Source organism: Eleginops maclovinus, chromosome 11 (genome assembly GCF_036324505.1).
Source record: "Eleginops maclovinus isolate JMC-PN-2008 ecotype Puerto Natales chromosome 11, JC_Emac_rtc_rv5, whole genome shotgun sequence".
NCBI classification, from domain to species: Eukaryota; Metazoa; Chordata; class Actinopteri; order Perciformes; family Eleginopidae; genus Eleginops; species Eleginops maclovinus.
The window spans coordinates 10,863,103-10,890,996 of record NC_086359.1 but is presented as its reverse complement, the minus strand read 5'-3'; the positions used below and the strand labels follow the sequence as shown (position 1 = coordinate 10,890,996).

The 27,894-nt window shown below is 37.2% G+C and overlaps 3 protein-coding genes across 4 annotated transcripts; 2 read left to right on the top strand and 1 right to left on the bottom strand.

Annotated features, from left to right (window-relative positions):
- Window positions 1–274: 274 nt before the first annotated feature.
- On the bottom strand, window positions 275–11,508 carry LOC134871731 (sodium/hydrogen exchanger 6-like). Its single transcript, XM_063894572.1, has 16 exons — window positions 11,116–11,508; window positions 10,010–10,209; window positions 9,640–9,717; window positions 9,380–9,456; window positions 9,009–9,121; window positions 8,742–8,847; window positions 6,828–6,974; window positions 6,057–6,157; window positions 5,380–5,468; window positions 5,081–5,194; window positions 4,693–4,804; window positions 4,102–4,255; window positions 3,969–3,999; window positions 3,799–3,884; window positions 3,423–3,528; window positions 275–2,908 (listed from the first exon to the last, which is right to left on the bottom strand). The coding sequence occupies exons 1-16, from the start codon at window positions 11,390–11,392 to the stop codon at window positions 2,597–2,599; spliced, it is 2,103 nt and encodes a 700-aa protein (XP_063750642.1). The 5' UTR covers window positions 11,393–11,508; the 3' UTR covers window positions 275–2,596.
- A 3,003-nt stretch (window positions 11,509–14,511) lies between these two features.
- LOC134871732 (cytokine receptor common subunit gamma-like) lies at window positions 14,512–18,607 on the top strand. The gene is made up of 8 exons (XM_063894573.1): window positions 14,512–14,620; window positions 15,227–15,317; window positions 15,756–15,925; window positions 16,108–16,238; window positions 16,335–16,503; window positions 16,592–16,688; window positions 17,021–17,081; window positions 17,263–18,607. Exons 1-8 carry the CDS (start codon window positions 14,557–14,559, stop codon window positions 17,512–17,514), a joined length of 1,035 nt encoding a protein of 344 aa, XP_063750643.1. The 5' UTR covers window positions 14,512–14,556; the 3' UTR covers window positions 17,515–18,607.
- Window positions 18,608–19,123: 516 nt separating this feature from the next.
- snx12 (sorting nexin 12) lies at window positions 19,124–25,132 on the top strand. 2 transcript variants are annotated; one of them, XM_063894972.1, is made up of 5 exons: window positions 19,124–19,501; window positions 21,258–21,353; window positions 21,730–21,854; window positions 22,242–22,332; window positions 23,764–25,132. In XM_063894972.1, the coding sequence occupies exons 1-5, from the start codon at window positions 19,337–19,339 to the stop codon at window positions 23,896–23,898; spliced, it is 612 nt and encodes a 203-aa protein (XP_063751042.1). In that variant the 5' UTR covers window positions 19,124–19,336; the 3' UTR covers window positions 23,899–25,132. The 2 variants fall into 2 exon arrangements, with proteins under 2 accessions (XP_063751042.1, XP_063751041.1); XM_063894971.1 differs by having other exon boundaries at window positions 19,125–19,501; window positions 22,674–25,132.
- The last annotated feature ends 2,762 nt before the right edge of the window (window positions 25,133–27,894 follow it).

The window sequence follows — 27,894 nt, the reverse complement described above, 5'->3', positions numbered from 1 at the left end:
ATTGTATTAATGCACAACCATTACAGGTCATTTCAGTTTATTATACAACTTTGTTTTGGTTAAATATCTTGGCCTTGACCAACATGTAGGCTACACCACTATTTACATCACATGCAATATTACCTTTTATCAATTGGTGGTAGTAGGCAGGATGTAAGGAACAACTGCACCATGTAAGTCTTCATCAGCGGATGAATTTTGGTCAATTGTCTCTTCAGCTTAAAAAATACTTGAGTATCAATACAACAACATGATTTGAAAGAGCAAAGTCATGTCATTTTCAACATTTTTTTTATTTTCTAGTACACTTGCAGGATGTCTGACTGAGATGATGTTAAAACTTCAAGACCACACAGGGAACAATATAACACATCTTTGATTATTTACCCCTCATGAGTTCACATTTTAAAACATCCACATATTGAACTTTTGCAGGTGTACTTTTCACAAATACAATTGTCAGTTAAAGGTCCTACAAACAGCAGAAACATAGACATGTTCAGATTTTCAGGTGTAGTTGTTATTTTATGATTATAGAAGTTTCTTCAAAATTCCCATTTATGGTTTGATTACAGTTAAACAACAAATTAAAATCAAAAGGTAGCTTGTTCGCTTGTCCATATCTGTCAAACACCAGAGGAACGCTTACAGATCAAAAATACAACTTGTGCAGCTTGACACAGTAACAAACATTTGAACATGGGATTTTTAGCAGGAATACGTTTCTACTTCAGTCATAAAAGTCACCAAACAGCAAACAAAACAAAAAAGGAGATGCCTCAGTGCAAAATATTTCATACTGAGGTGGGAACAGAGTATCGGATATCAGTTGCCAAACAAGGAGTGAAAAGACTGAACACCAACCCAAGTAGTCGTATCTCTTTCTAGACCTTTTAGAAAATAAAAAGAGGTCACCAGGTTCTTGTTGCATTGAAATTCAGTTCCCAATAGTGTCATTTTCAAATACCACATAAAGTATACATTTTCCAAAAGTGATTTCGTCTGAGAAAATATTAGTGATGCTCGTTTCCCATTTACAAAAAGTAAAATGTTTTAGTTTTGTGAATTAGTCACTTAATGGCCTAATTATACTGGGAATACAATATTGAACAATATAGGTTTTTTGTATCATATAAAAAAACAAGAAAGATAATCTTACTGCACATTAGTAAATCAAAATATGTACAAATCTACATTAGGTAATTGAATTTCAGAATAGGCACTTTAAGTCAAAACAGTTCAGCCAGCCCTCAAAGTCATCAAGACACGGCAGTTACTTTTTTAAAGAAAGACTACGCCAGACATAACCCACAAACAGACAAAAGCCTTAACACCAACGTCAGTAGATTTGGACAATTTCATACTGACATTAGCCCCAAACACACTTAAAATATGCACACAGGGAAGCTTTAGTTTCCAAATATAAAGTAAAAGGATCTGCTACAGAGCAGGAAGGAGATATTATAACATACACACGCAATAAAGAACGAACTCCTCGAATGGTGACCCACCAGCCTCAAGACTTATCTACCGTGCAGTTGTGTAGTGTTCTGTTCAGAAAATGTGCATAACACCCTTTCACCATAAGCAGCCCTATTTTCAAACGGGACAAGATAATCATTAATGTCACCCCAAAAACAATAAATAAACAATAAATAAACAAAATAAATCATTGAATAAATAACTAATTTGTTTGTACCAATAAAAACATGAATAAGTGAAAGGACTGACTAAGAAGGGAAGATCCGGGCAGTGCTAAAATGGAAGTTTATATTTGATTGGGTTTTTTGGGGCTGAAATGTATCTACTTTCAATCTTGTAGAACTTATTTGTTCGTTTTAAAATCTCCTTAAAAAACTCCTAATACTGCTTCCATCACAGATGCTAATGTCTTAGTCTACTTGTTCTTAACCCTTCTCCACCTGTGACCTTTGAGCAGGAGGAAAACATGGATGTGGATGGATGGGTAAGATTAATAATGTGGCTTCAGAGGAAAATGCTCTCTCATTATTGGTACCAGAGTAAAGTTTTATAGTTCTGTGCACTAAATGATGCGGTAGGTCATCGTACCAATACTTGAAGGGAAGCTAGACAAATACAGGTCCTGTAGTCAGAGGACAGAAGGGTAAACTGCATATGAAAAATGTAGGGGTAAAAGATGGAGGACTGTAATAGATTATAGAAATAGCACTTGCATGAGCCAACACTACATCCCCATTGTTTAAGCTTTCCTTAATGCAAGCCAAATGTGCGTCCTACATTATTTTAAGTAACCCTTAGGTTTGAGGTGCACTTGATTGACAGTACCTTACCTCACATGTAGTGCACTCACATTCAAGATTACAGTATTCACCCCAATGGCAAGTTGAATCAAGCGCACAAAAAGCTGAACCTATTTTAAGTTCACGTTAGAGAGGTGGTCCCAGCAACATGGCGACTTTTATGTGACTCTTACTGTAAAAGCAGTTTGTTTTTTGAATCAAAAATCCAAACAAATTAACTTACAGATGCTTTTTCTTTTAAAATCAAATTAGAAGATTTGTTGGTTGTTTTAATGCTTAAAACAACAAACTGCATCCTGACAGCGTAAGCTCTCTTACAGTCTATGCCTGCGAGGTTCGGAGCGTGGTGGTGAGGGTGGCGGGGGCAGGGTGACGGTGGTCGGGGGCTCCACTGGGTCATCCATGGGCAGCACCAGACGGGTGCCCCTGATCGCCACTTCCTGTTCCGCCAATCCGAGCTCGTGATCCAGACCCTCAGCCTGCCGGCCCCCCCTAGAGCTTGAGGGCCGGCTGGTGGTGCGGGATCCAGATGCGTCCGTGCTGACGGTGACGTCGGCATACATGGAGCTAACACTGGCGTCGTTCAGGATGAAGTCAGAGTCATCGTCGTGGAGCCTGTACTCGTTCTGGTGAGTGAAAAATGGGAAAACGTGGGAGGGTAAAAAGAATTATGAAACTAAGAGTGTAGAATACTACGGGACAGGAGCAGGAGAGAACTGGAAAAAACGCTTCTTTAAACAAAAGCAGAATCTGAATGCGAGCCCCTTCTTCCAATTATCAACACCCATGTTTATGACCTCAAAAGATTCCTAATTATATCTTAAGATACATGCACTAGCTTGATTTAGTGAATTCAGAATGTAGTTATTGTTCTTATAGAAAAATGTAAAAGAAAAATGGTACATTTCATTTACAGAAATTCAGATTTTTTTACCAAATATCTCCATATTTCGCCGATAATATAGGATTGCCCATTGGGTCATTTATGAAATATTAACACAACAGCATTCACATAACATTTCTGATTATTAGTATGTGGATATATAACTACTGTGGTGTAAAGGCTAAGATATATTACCCTGCCCTATTTCAGATGGTCAAAAAATGACTGATTGGGTTCAATATGCTGAGTGTCCAAACCTCATAGGCCTGAGGGCTGGTGAGGCATCGTGCCAGCGGTCCACAACAAGCAGGCAAAGTAGAAGAGAGAGGGGGGCCGCTGTGGGTCAGGAGGGGCTTTAGGTAGCTGGAGAACAAGCTGTGAAGGACTCTTAACAGTATTTACAACACCCACTTTCAGTTTTACAGATAATTTGACAACACTAAAAGGAAGGTTAATGTTGTCTAGCTTACAGCTTGTAAAGAGCGCCCTCCGGTGTTTAAAGCTGGATGTAGTTTCCACACTTCTGAAAACAGGATATTTTATAGATATATAATATATATATATATATATATATATATATATATATATATATATATATATATATATATATATGATCCATGGATCAAAGGATACTTGTGGTCAAAGTTATACCAGATCTTGAAAGGCCAGGCACTCTCATGTTTGGTGCTCCTTTGTGACCCATCCAACACAGCTGAGCTCTGTTAGGCAAAACATTAAATTAGAGGCCGTATCAGTTATAAAAAATACAATTAAAGGAGTATCAGTCTGTGCTCATCACTTACAGAGTTGTCTTGATCAGAGTCCACACCCACCCTGAAAGAAAAAAAAATTGTGGCGTTGACTTTTGCTGAAAAACATTCGATAGAGGTATTGGACGAGAGAGAACATAGCATAGAAACAAATGCACAGCCTTACGGTATGCTCATGAAAGACAGCATGGGCATGGTGCCTCCTCCACAGATCCACACAGTGAAGAAGACAATTAGCAGGGTGGTTGAAAACATCATCTGGCGGGCGTAAGTCGCTGTGTCTCGGATTGAGAGAGCAAAGGTCATTGCCCCACGCAGACCTGGAGGAGAAAGATAGAGACAGATAAGAAGTAACTGTGAGAGTGAGAAACAGTGTGTGTTTCACCCAAAGAGACCGTGGGAGACACCTTGAGTGTCATTAATTTAAGAAAAGCCAGAAAATATGTTTATTAATGTGGCTGTTCTTGGCTTCTCTTCCTAACCACTGCAAATTTTTTGAGCAAGCTCATACTCCACAGTATGCTGACTCAGGTGTTTTTTAGCAATCCATCCGGTCTGGTTTTGTAGAAATAATTATGTGCAGAGACAAGGAGGCGACTTTAACTGTAAATGTCAGCCTACGTAGGGGCTGTTATTCATCATTACTGTATCTAGGGTAAGCAGTTTATTCCTTTTGGACTAAGCGTGAAGAAGTTTAAATTGACTCATTAGAGAGCTGGGAACTGACAACAGTGACATTACTTTTCTGGCTCCTTACCTGCAAACATCATGACGTGCTGGAAGTTGGATTTGATCTTGTTCTTGCGGCCCAAGTTGAGCAGGAAGGACAAAGGGTAGATGTTTGCTGCCCTGCCCAGAAACACAGCAACCTACACAACGCAGGAAGGTCAAGGACACAACACACTGTAAAGTAATACAGCACAGCAGGCTGAGATGGAAAATACTGTTGGGTAGACGACATTACGGAAATTCTATGTCAGCAATGACTAATCTATCTTTTAAATGTTGCTGCTGTCCCTGGGCTTCCTAAAACCCTGAATTATCTCAGCAATGGGAGCAATAGTTTTGGGAGCCAAACAGTGGTTATATGTAACACGCATTTGGCTAAATAACCAATCATCTGAGGACAGCAGAGTAAAGGATACAAAGGCTCCGATGATGAACATAGGGTTAAAGACGTGTGACTGGAAGGAGAACAGAGTCAGGCCCATGTAGGAGAAGATGAAGTTCTCTGCCAGGAAGTTCAGCAGCTCAAACAACTGACGGGGAAGAGACAAGCCAACATTTTAACCATGTCAAAGGAAATACAGAAAAGCTGAAACAGAAAAATTCACATTGCATTCATATTATTTTGGATGTAAGGGAAAAAACTGAAGTAACTAGTACTCAGGTAGGATTTGTATCTAAATAAAATGAGTGAAAGTGACATGTGGTTGAACATCACCTGTTTGGTCCTGTCCTGAGAGTCAGGGGAGAGATTGTTGAAGGTGTAGTGAGCCTGAGTGATCCCACAGAACAGCACAGCCACGACGCCTGATGAACAACAAACATACAATGGTCTCGCTTCAGTATCAATCCAAAATATTAAATTATACTTTACAGGACAAGAGAAAAACAGCATTAAGTTCATGATTTGTGGCATAAATGAGTTTCTAAGAACATTCAAATATACATCTGATGGCAAACACAGTGGTGAAATGTAATGGACGTTTCTTAAAAAGACTGAAACTAAACTGTAATGTAAAAAAGGGTGCAGTAAACGTCCTTGGCTGATATCAGTGGTTAAAAAGAGTGTTTCCATCACACTGTGATAAACAAACATCACCCCTATCTTTGATCATCATGTGGTTTGAAGGTGTGTTTCAGTTTGTTTAAGGATTGTATTTTACCAGGTGTTTCATTTCTGTACTACTCATGGCGTCATTGTTTTTAATTGACATTTGGAACTTCCTTAGAGGAACAAAAAATGTTTTAAGCTTATGGGAACTGGATGAAAAGGTCACTTTCAATATGTGATAGAGGTTCATTTGTGACTAAATTAAGACTGTAACTTAGTCCAAGGCTTATGAACAAAATGTGACACATTTTAAATTGCATGTGTGCTGCGGTGTGCAGGTGTACCTGTGAACCCGCAGGCCTCAGCCAACAGGAAGGTGCTCCAGGACATGAGGAAGAAGAGAGCCGTCTCCAGCAAGGGGAAGTCTCGCAACTTAGTGAACTTGGTCACGTGACCAAAACTCAAAGTCAAGGAGCAAAACAAGAGGGGGCACATCCAAAATGGCCCTGCTGTATAAAAATGGAAATAAGGTAATAAAGACATTGTTTGTATGAACAGTTTTATCCTATCGTGCAAATAAACAATTCAGGTTACTCATATAGGGGCACACTCACATATTTCTTGTTCTAAGATGGATAAAACTTGAAGCTAACCAGCAGGAACTTAATGAGTTAAAATAAAACTCTTTATCTCTGTAGTTTATTCAATTTAAATTGAATGAGGTCCAGTTACTTACATTTCCTTCGAGCAATGTCCAAATCTCATAAAGTCTTAACTGGGTTCCCCGTCCAATAAAATCACACATACAACATATAATTTCAACATATTGTCAATCTTAAGTGTAGGATACTTTCAACATTCAGACACACTGAAGTTGTATTGAAAACAACAGCTATTTTTAATATAAATCAGTCCTTGCAATATAAAAATCGACATTGCAGGTAAAACAACACATGAAAGAACCGTAAGAATAAAAAAACAACCGTGGAATATATTGATAAAAATTGGTCACATTTTCAGATTTTGGTCTTCCAGTTAGTGATGCCTGCTGTAGTTTTATTCTGTAGCTGCTTATCCATACCAGTAAATATAAATGTTCAGGCTGCAAGTGAAAGGATATGAGAGCGGTCATAAATCCGGTGGCCACCCCAAGAGCAAAGGATCCGCTAAAGACGCCCAGGAAGACGCCGAAGGATTTCAACATGGCCATGCCCTCAAAGCTGTGGCTGTTGTCTCCAGCAGGCTGATACGCCACAATAGAGCTGGAGGGCAGATAGAGAGTAAAAACATTTACATAGAAAAGGGAAATAGGCGCTTCTTAAGAATCCCAAAAGGGGATCTGGTCAAATATTACTCACATGCTCTTATAGAGAAACACACAGATGAACTCAAGATGAAGTAAGGGATGAAATCAAATCTGCAGGAACCCAGAATCCAATAACGGCTGAAACCACAAGCCTGCTGTTTTTCTGATGTGTTCATTTTAGAGGATTTTGGTTTCAACATAACAAAACAAAACAAAGCTTCACACACTTGGACTGGAGTTGGGTTTTACAGACATAAAAAGGGAGGAAGTTGGGGTCTTGCATGCTTAATTATTGTCGGATCGTGCTGCATGTCTGGACACCATTCCATTGATAACCAATATAGAGTATCAATAAGTACAAAAAACAGATCATTTGGTGCTACCCTTTTATGAGTAGTAGTGCCAAAATTATCTCAAGATCAACAAACCAAATCAAAAGCACTAAGAGCCAGGAGTAATAAACCTTTAACACACGAAATTACCGGAAATGTAATTAAAAAGGAGGGTCTATACAGCACAGACAAAACTGAAAAATTATGCAAGGATTGGATATGAAAGGGAAGCAGGGGAGCATAGCAATAATCCTAAAATGAAAGCCACATTCTACTTAGTCAAAGATCTACATCACATTGTCTTAGTTATGATAATAAGGCACTAGAACTATAACTCTTCCAGGACAACTACATAAACAGCCCCCCACCCACCGAAGAGTTAATGTCTGGTTTTCTTCCAGCCATTGATCAGCCCCCTGTGGCCAGACAGAGTCATTGTCTGAGCGCACCGCCACGGCCCCATGCCTACTCTGCCTGTCCAAGCTGAGGAGAACTCTGCATACATACGTACAGGTAGGCGATGAACGACACGGATGGAATGAAGGAAGGCAAGCAGTGGAACGACAGGGACTGATGTTAGTATGATTAGTGTCCAGTCATGTGCAATGTACAACACAAAACGCTGTGACACAGTTAGCGTCATTACAGTGCAGGGCAGTAACACAGCTAGAAAATGAAGGATAGGTTCACATTTCGGTCAAGTCTCTAAAAGAATTACAAACATTTCTATGACCATTTATTACTCTTGTATATAGTGGCCATAAAAAACATTCCTGTATAATCCAATGGCAACAGAAAACGTTTCCGCATGGTATAATTGACGGCACGGCTGACAACCGGAAGAGTAAATTACTTTTGACAGTACTCGGCTCTTTTGCCAACAACACAGGGTCTTTCCCTTACCTTTTTGCACCGTGAGAAAGCAACCGACACAACCACTAAGCTCTGTTCAAGAGAGCATGTATGGCGGTGTTTAGCTTCTCTTTGAACTGGTGCTAGCTTCTTTTTTCTGGGATGGGTTTTCTTTTCACTGCACTAAATTTAGCATCACAAAGTAGCAACTTTGCAAAAAGACCGCTTTGATTAATCACATCAGACTGTTGGAACATCACAATACTTTTAACTGCACCTAGGACACATTTGCACAAAAATAGCTGTTGATGTTATCCGCGATCACTACTAGCAAGTTAGGTAGTAGAGAATGAACTGGGGAGAAGGCCACTAATAACTCTTGAAATGTATATAGTGTCTCGAGATAGACTTGCAAAAATGTCAACCTATCCTTTAAAATGAAACTACTGGTGCTTTGATGTAATAGAAGTGGACATAAAGTGTTGCTGTGTTGGCTGTCAGGGTTCATATCTGAAGGGTGTTAATTAATTGGTGCTTACGAAGAGAGGACGATGGCCACAGCATCATTGAGGACACTCTCCCCAAAGAGTAAAGCATACAGGTCCACATCTACTTTTAGCTCATTGAAGATAGCCAGCACTGTCACTGAGACACAGAGGAGAAAAAGACACTCAAAGACAAGTGAATACAGCACAGCAAGAGGACAGGAGTGCAGAAAAAAAGCGATAAAATGTCGCACTGTTTTATGAAATTACATTCTTAGTACAGTGTTTGAATCACTACCTAACTAACATGGCACTAATTACCTGGGTCTGTTGCTGAAACGATGGCCCCAAACAGGAGGCAGTCGGTAAAAAAAAAATCTCCTCCAAGCTGGCCCACAACTTTCATGAAGGACACTATGCCATACATGATCAGCCTGTGAACAGAGAAAGATTTGTACAACAGCGTGCGTACAGTATTTAAGTCTGAAAGTAGTAGGGATGAAGGATACTGTATGTGAAAATAATCTTAATTTTGTGTTTCTTTTATAATATTGCGATTCGGTATAAACCCAGCAGTTGGAGGGCATGGAAACTTATTTGTATACATTACTTTACTAGTGGCTTCCATTAAAGTGCATTGCAGTGTCAATTGTTCAGCCCTAATGTACATCAGAGATAAACAAATAACTTACCCAATGACAAAGCAGGAGATAACTGTTCCAATGAAAGCATAGGCCAGGATGGAGCCGATGTTTCTGAAGAAATGTCTCTGAGACAGACAAGGACACAGATTTATTGAAACATAGGCTTTCTAGGACTAGAATTCAGGCTGTGGCAATACGGACAAAAGAATATCAGAATAATCATGAAATAGTAGTTTAGCATGTTTAAAACTTGACTTTGAAAAATCTGGATCCTTAATTTACATGCTAAGTCATTCAAACCCTCTTACCCTTTTGAGACTGTAACCAGCATGGAAGATAATGGGAGGCAGCAAAATGTTGAAAAAGACTTCTGGGTCAAAGGTCACCTGAAGACAGTGGTAAGTTATAACAGGTTATACACTCATTTTAAATAATTCCCTATGTTTGAACCTCACCGATGATACAGTATCTGCTTGTACTTTATATTTAAACAGAAATAAATTAACATAATGTAATATTCCATTTGTATTGTTGATTATGTTGGATATATCAAGGTTGTTGATTACACTATAAAACATATACTTCTGCCATTTCGCAACCACCAACTGGTAATTTCATTTGAGAGCGGCACACCAACAACAAGCTCGACTTGCACCACTCATGTGTTCATCCCCTTGCCTTTCTCAGCATCTCGTCGTCCTGTACTTGGTGACCTTTGCCCCGGCTGACTTCCCCCTTTAGCGTGTACTCGTAGAATCGCCCACTGACGTTGACCAGCAGTGTAGCGGGACTGGCGTTGACAGCGCAGTTGAGGATCACATCACTCATGCTTGCGGGGACATGGACTCCAAAGCGCAGGATCACACCCACCAACAGGCCTTCAGGAGGGAGGAGAGATGGGGTGGGGGAAAAGCAGAGAAGGTATCTTTAGTTAATGATAAGAGCCCTTACTATTATTGATAGTAAGGGCTCTATTGACAGTGCATATCATAATGGATAAATAATATAACTTTTGAATACGAACGCCCTACTAATAATGGTAGCTAAAATCACATGTCACAAGGGAGCCTCGCTTTGTACCGTGAAACCCAGTTGTGTAAAGTAAGTCCATGTACTCGAGTACTCTACTTAAGTACAATTTTGAGGGACGTTTACTCCACTAAATGTATTAAGTACCTTTAGTTACTTTGCAGATTTATAAATGGTGGATAAATAATAATACTTTTGAATAAGAACGCCCTACTAACAATGGTATATCACATATCAAAAGGAGCCTCCCCTTGCAGCTTGAAACCTGAGAAAAGGCTGTCATATTAGCTTACTGGTTAAGTTGGAAGAGCTAACACCATCATAGCCGGCTAGCATTGGTGCTAAATTAACTGATAGGCATCTAAGTACCAGAGTGTAGCAATACAAGTAAACAAGTTACAAGTAAAAGTCCTGCATATATTTTTATTATAATTATTGATGCATTAAAGTTTTTATCAAAGCTAGTAAATGTGCCGCCAGTTTTAGTGGGTTTGTATGATGCAGGGTAGCTTGTGAATGCAAGTCCAGGTGTAGCTAAAGTGTTATTTATGTGTTGATTATATATCACATTATTAATCCAAATCTGCAAACTAACTAAAGCTATTTATTTACCTCTAAATTGCTGTGAATTAGAAGTACAAAGTAATGCTCCTGTAAAGAACAGGTATCTCAACTGTGTAATTGAGTTCAGTACTTGAGTAAATGTACTTAGTTACTTTACACCACCGTAAAGGCTTCATCGTCAGTGCTCTTACCATAGATCATGGCTAGTCCTGTTTCATGCAGGAACCTGAATCGCCGGTGTTTGAACAGCCATATAGTTAAGATGGTGAGTGTTAAGAGCATTATGAATATAAGTAGATTGGCACTATCTTGTCGGTGGCTTTCCTCAGCCAGCCTCTCGGTTGCGACGTTGTCCATCGCATTATTATCGCCTTGGCTCCCAACGAGCAATAATGTCAACAAAAAAGGCAGAAACACAAGCGTTTTCGACGGTTTAACACCAAGAAAGAGTCCCGGTGTAAATCCCATTGTGAAGCTCTGTGAAAACAGTCACATCTGTCGTTCAATTAGTATCAGTTTGATGGGAAATACTGCTTAGACGAGATAATATCAGGATAATAACCACGAAATGACAGCTTCTTCCGCAACCGTTATCAAAACACTGGAACTTCCGGTCCTTCAAAATAAAAGTCCGCGTATGACCAGAATCAGTCCTGAGAATAACAGCGACCTCACATGGTGTGTGAAGGTAGACGGTTATCATGCCCCAATATTGTAATATGACATACATTACAACGAACCAAACAAACAAATTGACAAACCGCCATTTTAAATGTTCAATATGGTTAATAGTATAACCGGTATTATCATAGCCTGCAAGAAATGTCAGTACCATGATAATGACAATCAACGTAGAAAAAAATAACTGGTGTCCTTTATTATTTTTTGTACGTTTACACCTAAAGGGTGCAGTAAGGAAATGTGTTTATCATCGTCACAATCTGAAATTAAGTATATTGTTCTCCACAGCTTCTTCTTTGTTGTGTTTTTTAATGCTTCTCTATTATTCACCCACTTGGTCTTTGAATTGTATTTTTAATTCTGGGCTAATAATTTGGATACAGCTGTGATGGTCTTGACTCACAGCTGCAGACACAGAAGTATATGCACCATCATACAAGCACCACGATTACCTTTCATTCAATATCAATTATTGCATTGGTAGTTATTGTTCTGAAAGTACTTCAAAAGTATGTCTATATATCTGAATATTTGTTAGTACTTCATGAACAATGTCGTGTTTCACCACTGATACACCATCTTCAAAACCCTGTCCAATTCTCAGGAAATGAGCTGTGGTGAGCTGATTGTTGCTGAGACGTCACATATCAAATTTAGTTAGAAGCTGGTCACAGATTTTGGGGTTGATTACTTGTTCTCGATTGCATAGATAGTCCTTCTAATAGCAATACTTGTAGCTGGCTATATCGCAGGTCATGTTCTCTTTGCACAAATAGTTCACACAGCAATTATTGGTAATAGGTATACTTTCTCAGAACACATTTCTGTAACAGTTTTCTTTGACAGGGAACCAAACCAGATTGGTTACGATTTTTTTTTTTGAAAGTCAGAAGACTTTTCTAAAAATGTCACAATAATAACATAATTACTAAACTGATACTGAAATTGTTGAAAATACTTTATTAGGAATCATGACCAAATAAAAGTGTGTAGTTTCACTCTAGGAGTTAAAACATGTTTACAAATGGTGGATGTATAGATCCATGTTTAAATTATAGCCATACAGCAGAAGGCCTAACTACAGGCATATCTTGATATGTAACCTAACCCACACAGTTAGATCAGAAACAGCAGACACAGAAATAAAATGTTCACACATCGAAACTGGAGGTAGAAGTATATCTGCGCAGATGCTGACAACATCCTCTTTCAGACTGACACGATGGCGACCACACTGCTTCTATTTCTCTGTCTGATGGGACATGTGCTTGCCAAAGAACCGCCTGGAAAGAACATTATAAATTAATACATGCTTTAATTACTAGTCGCTTGGACTGCTGCAACACTATTTTAACGAACACAAAACAAAGGGATCACATTTCCCCTGTACTGGCATCATTGCACTGGTTACCGGTGTCTTTCAGAATGAATTTTAAAGTGCTTTTAATGATTTACAAGGCTTTATATAACATGGCCCCTACTTATATCAGTGATTGCCTTTTATTTTACAAACCTATACAAGGACAATCAGATCCTCCAATATCTGTATTTGAGAAGTGCCTAGAGTATTTTACAAGAAGCTGCTTTCTGTTTTATGGCCCCAAACCATGGAACAGACTCCCATTGGATCTTAGAAAAGCAAACTCCATTGGAATTTTTTGAAGTAAATTGAAAAACTATCCTTTTAATTTGGTTTTTAATTTCATGAATTTTGACAGGATGAACTAATTCACAATTTTCTGTTAATTTTAATAACCTGATGAGAGTCTTCCTGCACCATTACAAAATGATTTAGTATAAGAAGTGCAGTGCATGTTATACAGGTTATTGAGATATAGGTAGTAAATGTGTATTTTTCTAGATAAATAAGATTTAATAATGTGTCTGCTTGTTGTGCACACACTCAGATGAAAGTATACTTTTTCAAAAAACTTTTCTATAACAGTTTCCTCTGACAGGAAACCCACAAAACTCAACATTTTAGGATGTTGTCACATATCTGATAACACCTGACCCTGTCATGCACAAAGTATGTTTTAGCTCTTATTCCTCTTTAAAAGTCAGTCATGGTAATACATTTTGATTTGATTAGATTCTGTCATAAAATAACATACATGAGACATGCTTGTTCAGATACTAAAACAGAAAACTACAGCACCTGACATACATCACAAATGCATGACATGGATTTGGCTTTTTCTTTACTTTGTCTTTATTTTGCCAAAAAGTATGGATGTTTCACGGCTAAAAAAAATTGCATGGGTATTTTGACAGCAGAAAAAAAACCATTAATCATTTACATTGTCCTATGTAACACATATTTAGCATAATTATGAACTGTGGGACAAAAACTATCCGAGGATAACCCATGTCTTCATCCAACCTTGTCAGAAGAGCTCAGGACATTTTTAACAATTACCTAAAGAAATGACACATTTTATAAATGTTCTAGTTTTATGAGGCTGTGTTCTTTGAATGCAATTGTGTTTTTTTATAACATTTCTTTAGCAAACTCCATGCATTTGCATTTTGACAGCAAGGGAGATATCATGTAGACCTTAAAAAAACAAAAATGTAAATGTCAATGCGCTGGTGTTTTCTTTACTTCAGTAGTAGCTCAAATGCACTATACACTTCTTTTTTAACTATTTAAAATAGCACACTTAGTTAACAAACAAATAACGAAACTGTGAAAAAAGGGGTATCATGAACAAATAATAGTGTGTAGTTTCACTCTAGGAGTTAAAGCATGTTTTAAAAATTGTGTACGTATATTAAATAAATACAGCCTTACAGCAGAAGGCCTAACTACAGGTATATCTGGATAGTGTACCTAACCATAATATCCACCGGAAACAGCAGACACAGAAATAAAATGTTCACACATCGAAACTGAGATGTAGAAGTATATCTGCGCAGACGCTAACAACATCCTCTTTCAGACTGACACGATGGCGACCACACTGCTTCTGTTTCTCTGTCTGATGGGATATGTACTTGCTAAAGAACCGCCTGGTAAGAACATTATAAATTAATATTTTACATTTTAAGGTGAATTGTGATGTAAATTATAACAGTTTTAACCCGATTTGAGTGAGTCTAAGCAGTTTTATCAGGGCTCTTATCAGATCTAATATTGGCCTTCCCCCAACTATCATGAAGTGAAGCTACTTTTCTTGTCCATTCATTTTTATTTATGATGTATTGGTTAATAAAACATAGAAACGGAAGAATTCTTCGTCATGAGTCATTTTTTGTATTTTTTAAATAACTTTTAAACTTTAAAACCAAGATTAAAAAGTCAAGGACGGAACAACTGACTTGAAATATGATTAGATTTGAATAATATTAAAATAATCAACTTCTTTAACCGAATGTAATCAACAGCCTGATGGTTAACAGTAAAAGCCTTACTTCCTTGATAATGCATATTATTTGTAAAGTCCCTATGACGCTTTGTGTTGCCATTTCCTCATTGTATGTTTGTGTGTGTGTGGGGGGGTGTGTACAGCTTTTAGTCTATTACCCTTTGCATACGTCAACTGTAACCCTGCTGTGTTATGCTTTATTGTCTTCATTAATCATGTTCTACTAATCTCAACCTTCTTGTTTCTCTGACAGATGTTGATTGTTATGTGAAGCATCTGGAATATATTTACTGTACCTGGAATAAGAATGGGATTCCAGAGGTCAATTACACCTTCTCCAGCAGGTGCGTAATTACTGACAGTGACTCAAACACCTTTTTTTTAATGTCATCTCAATGTATCTACCTCTAAAGAGAGAAATCTTGGACTAACATGAAAGATTAAAAATATAATGTTTTCATTATCTGCTGTTAAGCGACTTTTATTTACTTGGTGGCATTTATCTGGAGTGCATACTGATTTACATGAAAGATCATGCTCTGCAATTGTCAGTGTAGAGCTTAATTTTCATAATGATTTCCCCAATGTACCTTACCTACCAACAAATGCTCCAGTATAGGTTTTTTTTGTATCCATTTCAGCCAATTATTTAACCGATACTTATATGTTATTAATGTATTCATTTGATGTCAATTCAAAATGTCGCTCTGAAAAAAAGATTGTAAACTAGGTTTAGTCTTAAGTCTTTTTATGTCAATGTATAAATAGTGATTTCTCTACAGGTTCGAAGGTAAAACAGCCAGTGACTGCCCCAGCTATCTGTCAGAGAACAACATAAACACTGGATGCAAAGTGCCCTATTTGAATAGTGGTGATAGGTTCAACAACTTTTACACCAAACTGGTACATGGAAACCAAAGTTATGAAAAGAAACATTATCTCAAAGAGAAAGGTAAGCGTATTTACTGGGGTTCATCCCTAGGAGACACTTTTTTTTTTTTTTTAGAGAAAATCCAGTATTTTTTACATAAAATAAGAAAAGAAATCATGAAATATTGGATTAATATATTTGGTCCATTACCTTGTCACCATATTGCTTATGCTGTATCATTGAATGGTCTGTGTTGTGTTCAGTCAAGTTTAATCCACCCACCAACGTGACTGTCCAGTATGGATTGGACTCTAACCTGTGGCTCAACTGGACCCAGATTTCTCATTGTGTGGAGAGTGAAGTGCGCTACAGGATCAACAACAAGGCGTGGGCGGTAGGCGTATTTAAAAGAAACATCCATTGTTCCATAATCTTTTATGTCTTCAATTCGCACCCATCTCCTTTATCAACTCCATCATTGTGTCCACAGACATATCCAGTTAGGGCTGAGATTCAGAATTACTGCATCAATTTGCCCTCCAGTGCCTTGTATGAGGTACAGGTGAGAAGCAAATTGGATTACTACTGTGGAGGAAGTCAAAACTCTTTCTGGAGCGACTGGAGTGAGCCTGAGTTCTGGGGCTCTAACAACATCCCGGGTAAACTGTTGCTCTGCAGGTAAACAACAGAGTAAAGGTGCAGTATAATGAAACAACTAAAACCTTCCTCTCTCTCTCACACTGACAGACATGAACAGCTCAATGCCTGTGTGGTCTTCAGTGCTGTATGGGCTGGGAGCTTTCCTCCTCATCCTACTGGTTATGATGTTGCTACACCATGAAAGGCGAGTCATTCATTGTGGTTATTATCAACAATGTTAACCTGAACTGTTATCTAATGTGAGTATTTTAATGATAAAATGTCAACATTTTTACAACATGTGTAAAGATTGGGCCACTGGATAGCTCAGTGGTTAGAGCTGGTGGCCATAGTAAGCCAGTTCAAACATCAAACAACATGGGCGGATATATTGATTTTTTGAAGGACAATTTTGAGCTGAAAAGCAACAGTACAGGGAGACGGTGGGAAAATCACATTTCGGAATGTTATGTAGTTATGTAGAATAGCTGTAGTTGATATGATCATCTGATAACAATGTGTCTCCCTTCTAAACAGAATCAGAATCAGAATCATCCCTGTTGTTCCCAAGCCATCCTCAAAACTTCATAACATCGAGGTTAGTAGCATCCAGAGCTCTCTGCTGCCAAAACATATTTTTACTGAAACCTATTTTTTTTCATACAGCAGGTAATAAAACAGATGCAAAGTACTGCAGTCTTTGAAGGAAATGTACCAGACATAGATGACAGTAAAATAAAGTCAAACGTTTTTCAAAATGTTTTTGTTCATGTTTAAAGGAGTGGTTTCAGTTTCCCAAGGGTCTGAAAGGGAATTTTAACTACAATGAGCGTCCCTGTGTTGTCCGAGAGTACTGCCATGTCCCTGAGTCTGACAGCTCCACCTGCTCTGACTGCTCCACCTGCTCCGGCACCACCGACCAAACCGACTGCTCCGTCTCCATCCCTGTGAACGAATCCGACCTGCCAACTCCCTGCTCCTCTTCCACCTCCACAGTCTCACCTGAGGAGGAGAGGCAAGTTTCTGTTTAGGAGGCATGTCAGTCAGGTTCTGAAAACGTTATAATCCAGAATGTATTTTACTGACATCTCTCCTCAAAATGGATAAATGATATTTGATTCCCCTTAAGAACAGAGATATGTTTGAGGCCCTTACAATCAATTTGTCTAATTAAAATGATACATGTTTAAGAATACCAAAAACCTGATGCAGTAGGGACATACATACAAAAATGAAATCACTCAAGTAACTAAGTGGCAGATTACTACTTTGATGTACCAATGTTTTCTGTACTGCAAAGTTTTCTCTTTTTCTATCAGTGGTCTATATATTCCGCACCAGGAGATCAGATTGAAGTTTCAATTCTAAATCAGAAAAAAGGATATTTAAACTTCCACTTCCTCTCATACCTTTCAACCGCTGATTTAAGCATGGATGTTTAAAAACAAAAAGGTTCTTTGCACTTATTAGTTGCTCCTTACACAAAAGTATTTTGAAAGACAATTTTTTTTACATAACTGAGTTTCATCATGTCTTGTCATCAATCTAAAAACCCAGCTTCACTAGGATGATATAATGAATGTAACCTCAATGAAGCATAAAGAAACCCTCAATAAAATTACTGAATGATCAGGGCACTTACAGTATGATCTAAAAAAGTTACATCACTTGAGATATTATTTCTAAATATCTCATTTCCATCTCTTGCCTTAATCAGGTTTAGCAAAATGGTTTTGATTTGTATTGATATATGTGTAACCTTTTGTACATATGTAGTGTTTGCATAAATATAAAATGACCATAATTGCTTAAATCATCATGTAATCCCAACTTTAGTTACTTTTTGATAGACATGTCCTTCTTTGGGACACAACCATAGTAAGAAATGGGGAGCAAAGCTATGCCTTATGCCTTCAGTTTCCTTTGGGGGGGAATGCCCTTATTTTCAAGCTAAAGTAGATTTTGTATTATCATTTGTGTGTTATATTCCCAAAAAGTTGAATGTTTCCTATCTTAATAGCTTTGATAGCAAATGTTCAATGTGGTTTGACATTTTGTAACCAGGTTGTATTGTAGTCCTTTCTGTCATAACCTGATTTAATAAAAAAATGAAAATGCCTTTCAGCATCTGAAGAAACTGTGACATTAATTTTCAGTGGCGGAATGTTACTAAGTACATAAAAAGTACTGTACTTAAGTACAATTTTGAAGTACTTGTGCTTTGCTTGAGTATTTTCATGTTAAGGTACTTTTACTTCACTACAATTTTTTACTTTTACTCCCCTAATTTTGTTTTTTACTGATGTAGTTACTAGCTGCTCTACAGGTATGGATTTATAATACAGAATATAGATAGGCCTAAACCAATATAGGTATAGGTTAATATACCCCGCAGTATATAAATTAGCTTAAACAATCCCCAACTTTACTAAATGCTACATTGACATTAATGCATTAATAAATACTTGTATTGTATTTTAGTCCTTTCTGTCCTAACCTGATTTAATAATAAATGCCTTTTCTTACATCTGAGGAACAGTGACAATAATGTCATAACGGCAATGATTAGTCAATCTGAACCTGTCCAGTAATGTCTGTGTCCATTAGAGGGAGTGCAGTGTCCCAGGGAAAAGCTACGGAACTGAGTCAACGCATTTTTCAGATTCAACAAGGGTAGGGCGCAGGGCGGCTGGCCCCCGCAACAAGACAGAGACACAAGTCAGCTACTTCCCTAGCTGAATCGATCAGCTAACGTGTTATCAATTGATGTCTTCAGAGGAGATTTAAGATTTTGCTGAGCATTTAGTTGGTTTGATCTGCCGTTTGTCACGCAAAAAACTACAACCCGACAAAATGACAGACCCTTCGGTGGCCGACACTCGCCGGTTGAATTCCAAGCCACAGGACCTGACGGATGCTTACGGCCCCCCCAGCAATTTTCTGGAAATAGACGTTTATGATCCACAAGTCGTCGGAGTTGGACGTAACCGTTACACAAATTACGAAGTTCGTATGCGGGTAGGTGTTTAAAAGTCACAACACAAAAACACCCTTTTAAGCAGCGTTAGCTTTTATTTGCTAAGCTAACTGGTAATTACAGTGTTGTTGCTAGCCAGTTAGCTTCTTTAGCCGCTGTGCTGGAGTCAACCACAGGGACCGGGCTGTGACGTTGACGGTAGCTGCCTGGAGTAGGTCAAGATGGCGCTCAAGTAAAAATCAAGTACCGGGGATAGTGTGTGGCCTACTTGGTGTAGTTAGCAGGGCTGGGATCTAGAAGTTTACTTAACGTACCTACGACTTCCAGCGCACATGATTAAAGCAGCAATGTTTAAGCCAAAGAACGGACTTGTGTACAGTTAAGGTCACATTTTAATGCATTTTAAACAACTGTGTGTGGCTAGTAAACGTTACATACTGAAACGTAATGTGGTCATTACGACAGTGGGAGTCCCAGCAGACAGCGTGAAGCTAACCGCTACTTAGGCTACTGTCAAGAAAGCAATGGTTTTAAATTAACTACATGCATAAAGTATCTTCACTCAAGTACTGTACTTAAGTACAATTTTGAGGTACTTTACTTTGGAATTTTAAGTTACACCTTGGGTAACATTCACAAGCTACCCTGCAGCAGACAAAGTAATTAAACAGCTTTACAGCTTTTATAAACACATTTATGCCTCAATAATTATGATCGAAACATAAAATATATTACTGTGGTAACAGTAGGCTACTTCTTCGACCTCTGCGAATGTTTAACGGTAATTAGGCTTGTCTATCACGTGCATGATACGACAGACTATTGTTTTTGGTTATAATTATTTATACATTAATGTGTTCATCGCTTCAGTGCTGCACTTGGTAAAAGACTGGTTTATTTGAACAACTTTATGTACTACTGGGCCGTTGAACCTTTACTAGTAGTAGATGGGAATGTTGAGTTTGTAGATAAGAGCTGACAAAAACATATATATTTTAAGGAAGCTGGTGACAACGTCCTAGGTTTGGCCTAACTATAGTCCTTATTTTGCTACTTTTCTCCTTGGAGAGTTTGCAGATCATAATGTAAACATATTACATAATTCTCCACTTGAATTTTCTCATCACAGCTTTTGTGGATTCATGAAGGTGTGGTTTTTTCTTAGTTTAACGTTTTTATCAGTTCATTTGCTTATCCAAATAGTGCTGTATAATTAAAAAAAACATTGACACACTTCTGTTAGTTTCACTGGAAAGCATTGTTTCGTTTCAACTCACTCCCTGTCTACAGGCAGTGAACCATAGGCGAGTCATGCAAAGAAAACAACTAATCTTTACAAACTGAAACATGGCGAGATTAGTAGCAATTCAACGCAAAAATCTGCCTTTTTTTGGCTTTTCTTTTTCTTTATATAACGATTAACAACTGAACATCTTTGGGTTTTCGACTGTTGTTTGTAGAACGCACATTGGGATCGGGGAATTTATGAAAATGACATACATTCGGTAAAATAAAATATGTATTACGGTATAATAAATAGTCTCATAAAGCTATCATTATACTACAGTATATTGGAAATAGTCAATACAAACAACACATCTGTAGATGCTACTGTAGAGGTACAACATAAACGCAAAACTGCATACTAGTCTAACTGTTGACTTTCATTAGTTTAGTATAGAGTGATGTGTCACCTTATGGCATCTCCACAATGACCCAAGCATTCAGTAGGATCATGTTAACATGTTATTATTTATTATTAATTCAGAGCTGTTTCTTTTCTTTTTTTCTGTTTAGACAAACCTACCCATTTTCAAACTGAAGGACTCCTGTGTGAGAAGAAGATACAGTGACTTTGAGTGGTTAAAGAACGAGCTGGAAAGAGACAGTAAGGTGAGTGAGCAATTATATAATGTTATGTTTCAGACTAATCATTTAAGCAGGCTGTCTTTTGCAACCTAATAGTTACAATGATAGGATAAGTGGTACTGTTGAAGTTACAGCTTGGAAAATGTAATTACTTCATAGATTAAAGTAAACAGTAGGAACGCACTGAAGGTTTTGTCTTGGATGTTAATGACAAGGTACGTTTTGCAATTAAATGTGTTGAATTAGTTTATGCCTTTGCACGGCCAATCAAACAAACTGTATTGCTTTGCTGTAGCTTATATGTATTGATGACAATGGTTTGAGTTTCGACTGTTCAGCACATGTGTGTGGACTTTGGATTTCATAAATGTGAACTTTCCTGTGGTTTGTTCTCCTTCAGATTGTAGTACCATCTCTGCCGGGAAAAGCCCTGAAGAGACAGTTGCCATTCCGCGGAGATGAGGGCCTTTTTGAGGAGTCCTTCATTGAGGAGCGGCGATCGGGCCTGGAGCAGTTCATCAACAGGTTCAGCCATACATTTTTATACATATTTTGTGTGTATGGATATTAAAACAAAAAATGTTTAAAAACAATCTGTTATGTTCCAAAGATTTGGATTTTTATTCGCTGATAAAGGAGCTATGAAAGTACATATTTTTTATTGAATCTTGTAAAACTTTGGTCAAAGCTCCGTCGTTTTTGCCACCAAAATGTTGTTTTTCTTTACTGAAATTCTGTATTGAGTCATTGCGAAAAAATGTATAGCCCCAAACAAGGCTTTACCTAATCTCTGTCTGTGAGTCAAATAACTAAACTAGTCAATTAACAAACAATTAAATTTGACCAGCCTTGGCAAAATACTGTTAACACAAGTTAATTTTATCCACTATCCATCTGTGTATGTTTTTGTAGAATTGCAGGTCATCCCTTGGCCCAGAACGAGCGCTGTCTGCACATGTTTCTGCAAGATGAAAGCATTGACCGTAACTACATTCCTGGAAAAGTACGTCACCAGGGTTACTGAGGGGGGGTTTAACCTTTAGGGTGCAGATCAGACTTGCCTTTAACTTCCCTCTCTGCACTCTCTTAATCTCTTTCTGACTTTCTGCCTATCTCACTCAATATCTCCCTTGTGCATTTGTTTTATAAGTGTACATATAATAATCATATAATTATATAGTATAATATATGAATAAAAATGATGTTTGATGCATTCAGTCTTATGAGTTTTGCTTAGTAAAGGTTGTGTTTGAATGTGAGTATTTAAATAATGTGTAAAATTGCCATAAATGTTTACAATGAGTGTACTGATCCTGTTTTGTTCTTTGTTTTTTCTTCTTTTAGGTATGAATAAAGTAAGTCTGCTTTATTTGATCCGGTCTCCAAGAGCTTTCTGAAAGCTGGCTGCATGGGCACTATAAAGACCAAAGGCTATAGTTCTCAAATACTTAAGTAGACTAATGCTAATGCCATATAAAGGCTGGGCTATATATTGATATCATAAAAATATCGTTAAACGACACTATATATCACTTACATTTAAACATACATTTAAAGATGCATTACTGTACATTGATGTAATTTGAACTAACCAGACCGTCTAGTTAGTCATATCCATATAACTCATGATTATTTATCAAAATACTCGTGTAAAAAAAACAAAGTCCACTGAATTATATTGTTGCAATATCGAGATATTTGATCCAAAATATCAAGGTATTTCATTTTCTTCATATAGCCTAGCCTTTCCATATATAAACAATCACATATGTCTGACTACAATCTGTGACTGAAACTTGTAATAGTACCACACATGTTCAACCAGTCATTGTCCAAAGAAATGATGGCGTGATCAGGATGGGTTGCAAATGGAGGAACATTCTGTGAACCAGTTTGGCATTACCCCTTATCTGCCATGTAGAGAAAAAAGATTGTCAAAATCTGAACATTGTTTAATTGGGAATGAGTTTACTAGAGTGAATCAGCTGATTATCAGAAACTGGCTTGCAGAGGTCTCTCAGTCCACCAGTATCAGGAGTTTGAGTTATGTAAATTATTGCTTTCTGGGAATAAGTTTTGTACATCATTAGAAAAACTTTTTGAAACATTTCTCAAACTAATTCTGATACATTGTCATTATCAACCCGAGTTTCATTGGCTGCATGGCAAACTTGCACGCTTTCCTTGCAAAAATATGTGTCTCAACGTCACTGACAGTTCTTTTTACATGCTTCTGATCACATTTTTCAGTCTGTTGATTCAGATATTTATCCCTCCTATAATTTCAGTTTCCTGAGACATGTGATATGTTCTGTGAATAGTGTTATGATATTGTGCCATTGCATTAGTCAAGCATTGACCAAATCCATTTAAAGCTTGAACATGTCTCTGTATTATTTCTCATGTATGTCTCTTTTTCTCTCTTACTGCAAAGACAATACAGACTGCTGCACCTGCCCCATGTACATTAATTTCGACAGCACGTCATTATAAAGCTGGTGGAAATGTCAGAACTGATAAGTATCAACGGTGTAGGAAAAACACAACTATCGCTCCAGGACAAAACTAAGAGATCCAATGTATAAATCGTTTGATGTTGTGTCTTTATTAAGCCATTCCACATACAGTATGTACATTATGTTTTGATTCAGTACCAGTGAAAAGAAAAAACACGTTCCATATGTCCTTTTGTCATAGCTAGATCATTTTTATTTTTTTTTACAATTTGATTATTATGTTTTCTGAGTGTCTTTTAAATTCAGTTGATCAAGTTTAAAATTAAGGTAATTTCCTGCTTTGATTAATGTCTTCTTTTGCTAGCGGAGATGTGATTTTGATGATAACCTCCCAAAGTCAAGCCACATGTAGCATCATGAAAGACATTTATGTTTCATTCCAGTCAATACAAATGTTCTGAAAATGCTCTTATATTGTTTTAACTCTGCTGTCGTAGTTACATCATCATGCCTACACTTCGGCTGTGTGTTGTCGAATCAGCTATTGGGAATGTTCAGTTAGGTAAATAACCATATCTAAGCACTGTGACAAGAGGTTCATTATATGAACAAAAATTCATGTTTAAAGGCTTAATCAGCATCTGGTTTATTGATCTAAAGTATGGCTTATTCTGTGCTTATTTTCAGCTGGTTTATTCTTTCTATCAATATTATTGTGAGGTGTATTAATACATGTTATCATTGCAGTTTCACTATGGGTTACGAGGAACTCCCTTGTTAATTCTGTCCACTGATTAAATTTCCTGCTGCCTGCTGGTTCATGTCTACATGTGTCTTTTCAGTTTAAATAGAAATATAATCAGCAAAACTCAACTTCCAATTTGTGATAAGTGTGTCACACTAATAAGCAGTTAGCTGGGGTCATGGGAGCTGGATGAATGGCAGATAACCTAGTTTAAGAATAAAATGATTTTTCTTTTTTTAAATGAGAGGTTGGAAACAGATTTACTTTTTTTTGTTTTGCATGATCCTTCCAACTTGTACATAAAGATTTTACTACGTTTTAAATATTGTTTGAAACAGCCAAACCTCAGCTTTTACTGGTGAACTTGTTCTGGACTCTGAAAATAACCGGTGCAGTGAGATAAGGGTTATGTTTCACTTTGTAACAATACAAGGCCGTTCCCAGCACTATAAGTTAACTAACCCTCCACAGACCCTCTCCACAACCTGTCAGATAATATAAGTGTAAAATTGAAAAAAAAGTGTACATGTATTTTAAAGCTCAATGAAACTTGTAATGTGCTGCACCAAAGCTCACATTAATAAAACCTTAATACAGTGTCAGATCTGTTTTTGTCTTGATATGCTAAAACACCTTAATGAACACATTAAAACCAAATGAAAGCAGTTATTGTATTGAGTTATTACGAAATAATTTGTGAACAGAAATAATGGTTTAGCATTTATTATTTTAACACCTTGCTTATTAAATTTGAGGATCTTATGCACTTTGTCATATAATTGTATATTGAATATTTGAGTTTGGGACTGTCAATTTGTCACATTTTTATTATTTTGACTTGTAAAGCACTTTGTAACTAGGTGCAATATTAATATAGTTATCATTATTAATGTGAAGACAGCAGCTTCAGGTCTGCGTGATCATATTGAATTCTTTCTCTTTACTTGGAATGCGATAGACAGCCTTTCTTATATAATAAATGGAGAAGAGACCAACAAAAAAACCCTCTCTACTTAAAAAAATCAGACTATCCTATATTTTTTCAGCTTGATAATTTGTATAAAGCTAATAAGAAAACCTAAATATTTTCACATGTTATGTGTATATGCATTGACTCTAGGGAGCTTCTTTTGTGCTGTTTCCAATTTATTAAAAGCAGCAATGTGTTCAAATATTCACTGAATTTCAATGTCAATAATAATAACGCTTTTAAACCAGATTAATGCATTACGATATCAACATCTAATATTATAAACAAACAGATTTAACCTGAGCACAGTCCCACTGCTTACAAGGAATACAGTTAAGGTGGTAGCAAGGATTATAAACGGTAGCTCTTCAGTTGCAACAAGAGGTCTTTTGTTTCACTAAACATGAATCTTAAAGTCCTCTAATCTTTTTCCTGTTTTTTGCCTACAAGAAATACTGAGATTAAGAGTGGGAGAAAAAAATTGTGGCCACAGGTGGATTAAAGAAGTCCCTGAATACTGATATTGGGATTTAGACCTTGACCAGCAGTTCATTAGAGATATGACTGTAATAAAAGAATAACTATAACAAAGTGTATACAGTTCATTGCCTGTATTGCACTATACTACTGAAAAGAAATTGATGTCAGGTTTATTTGTTCATCCTCAAAATCAAAAACATAAATCTTTCAAATCTGTACTGCATACAACTCTAATTCAAGAAATAAAAAGTTAGAAACCTCTTTTTGGGATGATACCAACATGTAGTCTGTGTGTATGAGTAGATAAAAGTAGAAGTAAATGAATTAGATATGTTTCCTGGGATACACACACTGACCCTGACCTTTCAAATCAGGGAGAACTGTGACCTACAAACTGGTGAGCTTTGATGTGCTGGACTTGTCCTGAGTAATGACCGTGGCAGACAGGATGAGCAGAGTAGCCAAGGCAGAGATTAGGATGTGTTTTTTTAGTGCTTCTAACACTGGAGCCCAGTGTGCAGCCATGACGCTTGTTGTGTTTGCAGAGACACCCAGTTGGGTTAGATTGATAAAGTGGAAGTAAATTGAAAGAGCAACCCAAAGCAGTGTGACTTGGCAAGTACAAAAGGTGAGACGAGTGGCTACTAATGTACCATCAGACAGAAAGCGATGGGCGGAGAGGTAGAAAATTAAATTCACAAATCCTTTTCTCTATTATTATCATTCTGCTGGTTCTTGTTTAATGCATGAAAAACAACTCACCCTTTCCCAGGAACAGAAAAACAAATCTGAACCTTTTTACAAAAATGAAACATTGCCCCAAAAATGTTTTAAATCTTTTAAGTTTTTACTTGTCAGCACAAACTTTATTAGAACGATTTACTACAGTGACTTTAAATCAAGAATTCAGCTGAATGAAGTCAGCTGTGTAAATTAAAATTAATCTCTGAGCGACGGTAGGAATGCTGTGTTCCCCTTGCATGGCTGGACTAAATCCGGACAGAGAGGGCATCCGTCCAGGGGTCTGAGATATACAAGTTGCTTAGTGGTTATTTGATGAGTAGGAAATGTATTTAGGAATATGCAGCATGAGAGCACCATTTTAGCTAATGATTTATTCCTTAATTCCCAGATAGATTATGTGGTGTAAATGAGCCACGTCAAAATGTATCGGACAGACACATATTTCCCCGTCAGTATAAAGATTTACACTCAGGTTATTTGATATTTGTCTACAAACTGTTGCTCTATACGATTTATATCCTACAGTAAAGTTATAAAATGTCTGTACTAACTAAGACATATTATTTTAAAAAACTATTTAATGTGAACCTATAGTTCCTACAGGTGTGACGGCAGCCATACATTTCTTAAAGTTGTTTAGCTTTGGAGTTTGAACAAGCAGATACAGATTACTATAATGTCAGACATTATAGTCAGACAGTGGGGAACACAATTATTTTGAAGGAGAATAATATTTAATAAGGGAGTTTTAAAAGTATAAACACCTATTTTGTATAATTAAATGTATTATGCAACTGTGACATGTCCAACTCCACACTGAATCTGGTCATAATACTTGAAAGTACTTGAAGTTCATTTTCCCCAAAGAACTTGTAATTTCATCATGTGTAAAAGCAAAATAGAGAACGACTATATGCAGCTACTGATGATCTTTTTGTAGACATTCTTATTTAATGATTTAATTGAGTGCCACATCGTGTTGCTGTTGCGTCAGCCTGCGTGGTATTTTAAATGAATTTTGGGGACCCCTCATTTACATACATGATGTCACCGAATTCCATTAAATACAGGTCAGATTTAGCATAATGAGAATGCTGCAGTCAGTGTGTGACACAGAATATTTTAAAATGACATTATTTATCAACCCCACTGACCTTTATGCATTCCCAG

Coding starts and splice junctions, on each gene's coding strand:
- LOC134871731 (XM_063894572.1), bottom strand. CDS start 11,392: ATGGGATTTACACCGGGACTCTTTCTTGGTGTTAAACCGTCGAAAACG. Junction 9,718..10,009: donor ACGACGAGATGCTGAGAAAG/GCAAGGGGATGA, acceptor CACTGTCTTCAG/GTGACCTTTGACCCAGAAGT. Junction 3,529..3,798: donor TGGTATAACTTTGACCACAA/GTATCCTTTGAT, acceptor CTTGTTCTCCAG/CTACCTAAAGCCCCTCCTGA.
- snx12 (XM_063894972.1), top strand. CDS start 19,337: ATGACAGACCCTTCGGTGGCCGACACTCGCCGGTTGAATTCCAAGCCA. Junction 19,502..21,257: donor ATTACGAAGTTCGTATGCGG/GTAGGTGTTTAA, acceptor TTTTCTGTTTAG/ACAAACCTACCCATTTTCAA. Junction 21,855..22,241: donor CTGGAGCAGTTCATCAACAG/GTTCAGCCATAC, acceptor ATGTTTTTGTAG/AATTGCAGGTCATCCCTTGG.
- LOC134871732 (XM_063894573.1), top strand. CDS start 14,557: ATGGCGACCACACTGCTTCTGTTTCTCTGTCTGATGGGATATGTACTT. Junction 14,621..15,226: donor ACTTGCTAAAGAACCGCCTG/GTAAGAACATTA, acceptor TTTCTCTGACAG/ATGTTGATTGTTATGTGAAG. Junction 15,318..15,755: donor AATTACACCTTCTCCAGCAG/GTGCGTAATTAC, acceptor ATTTCTCTACAG/GTTCGAAGGTAAAACAGCCA.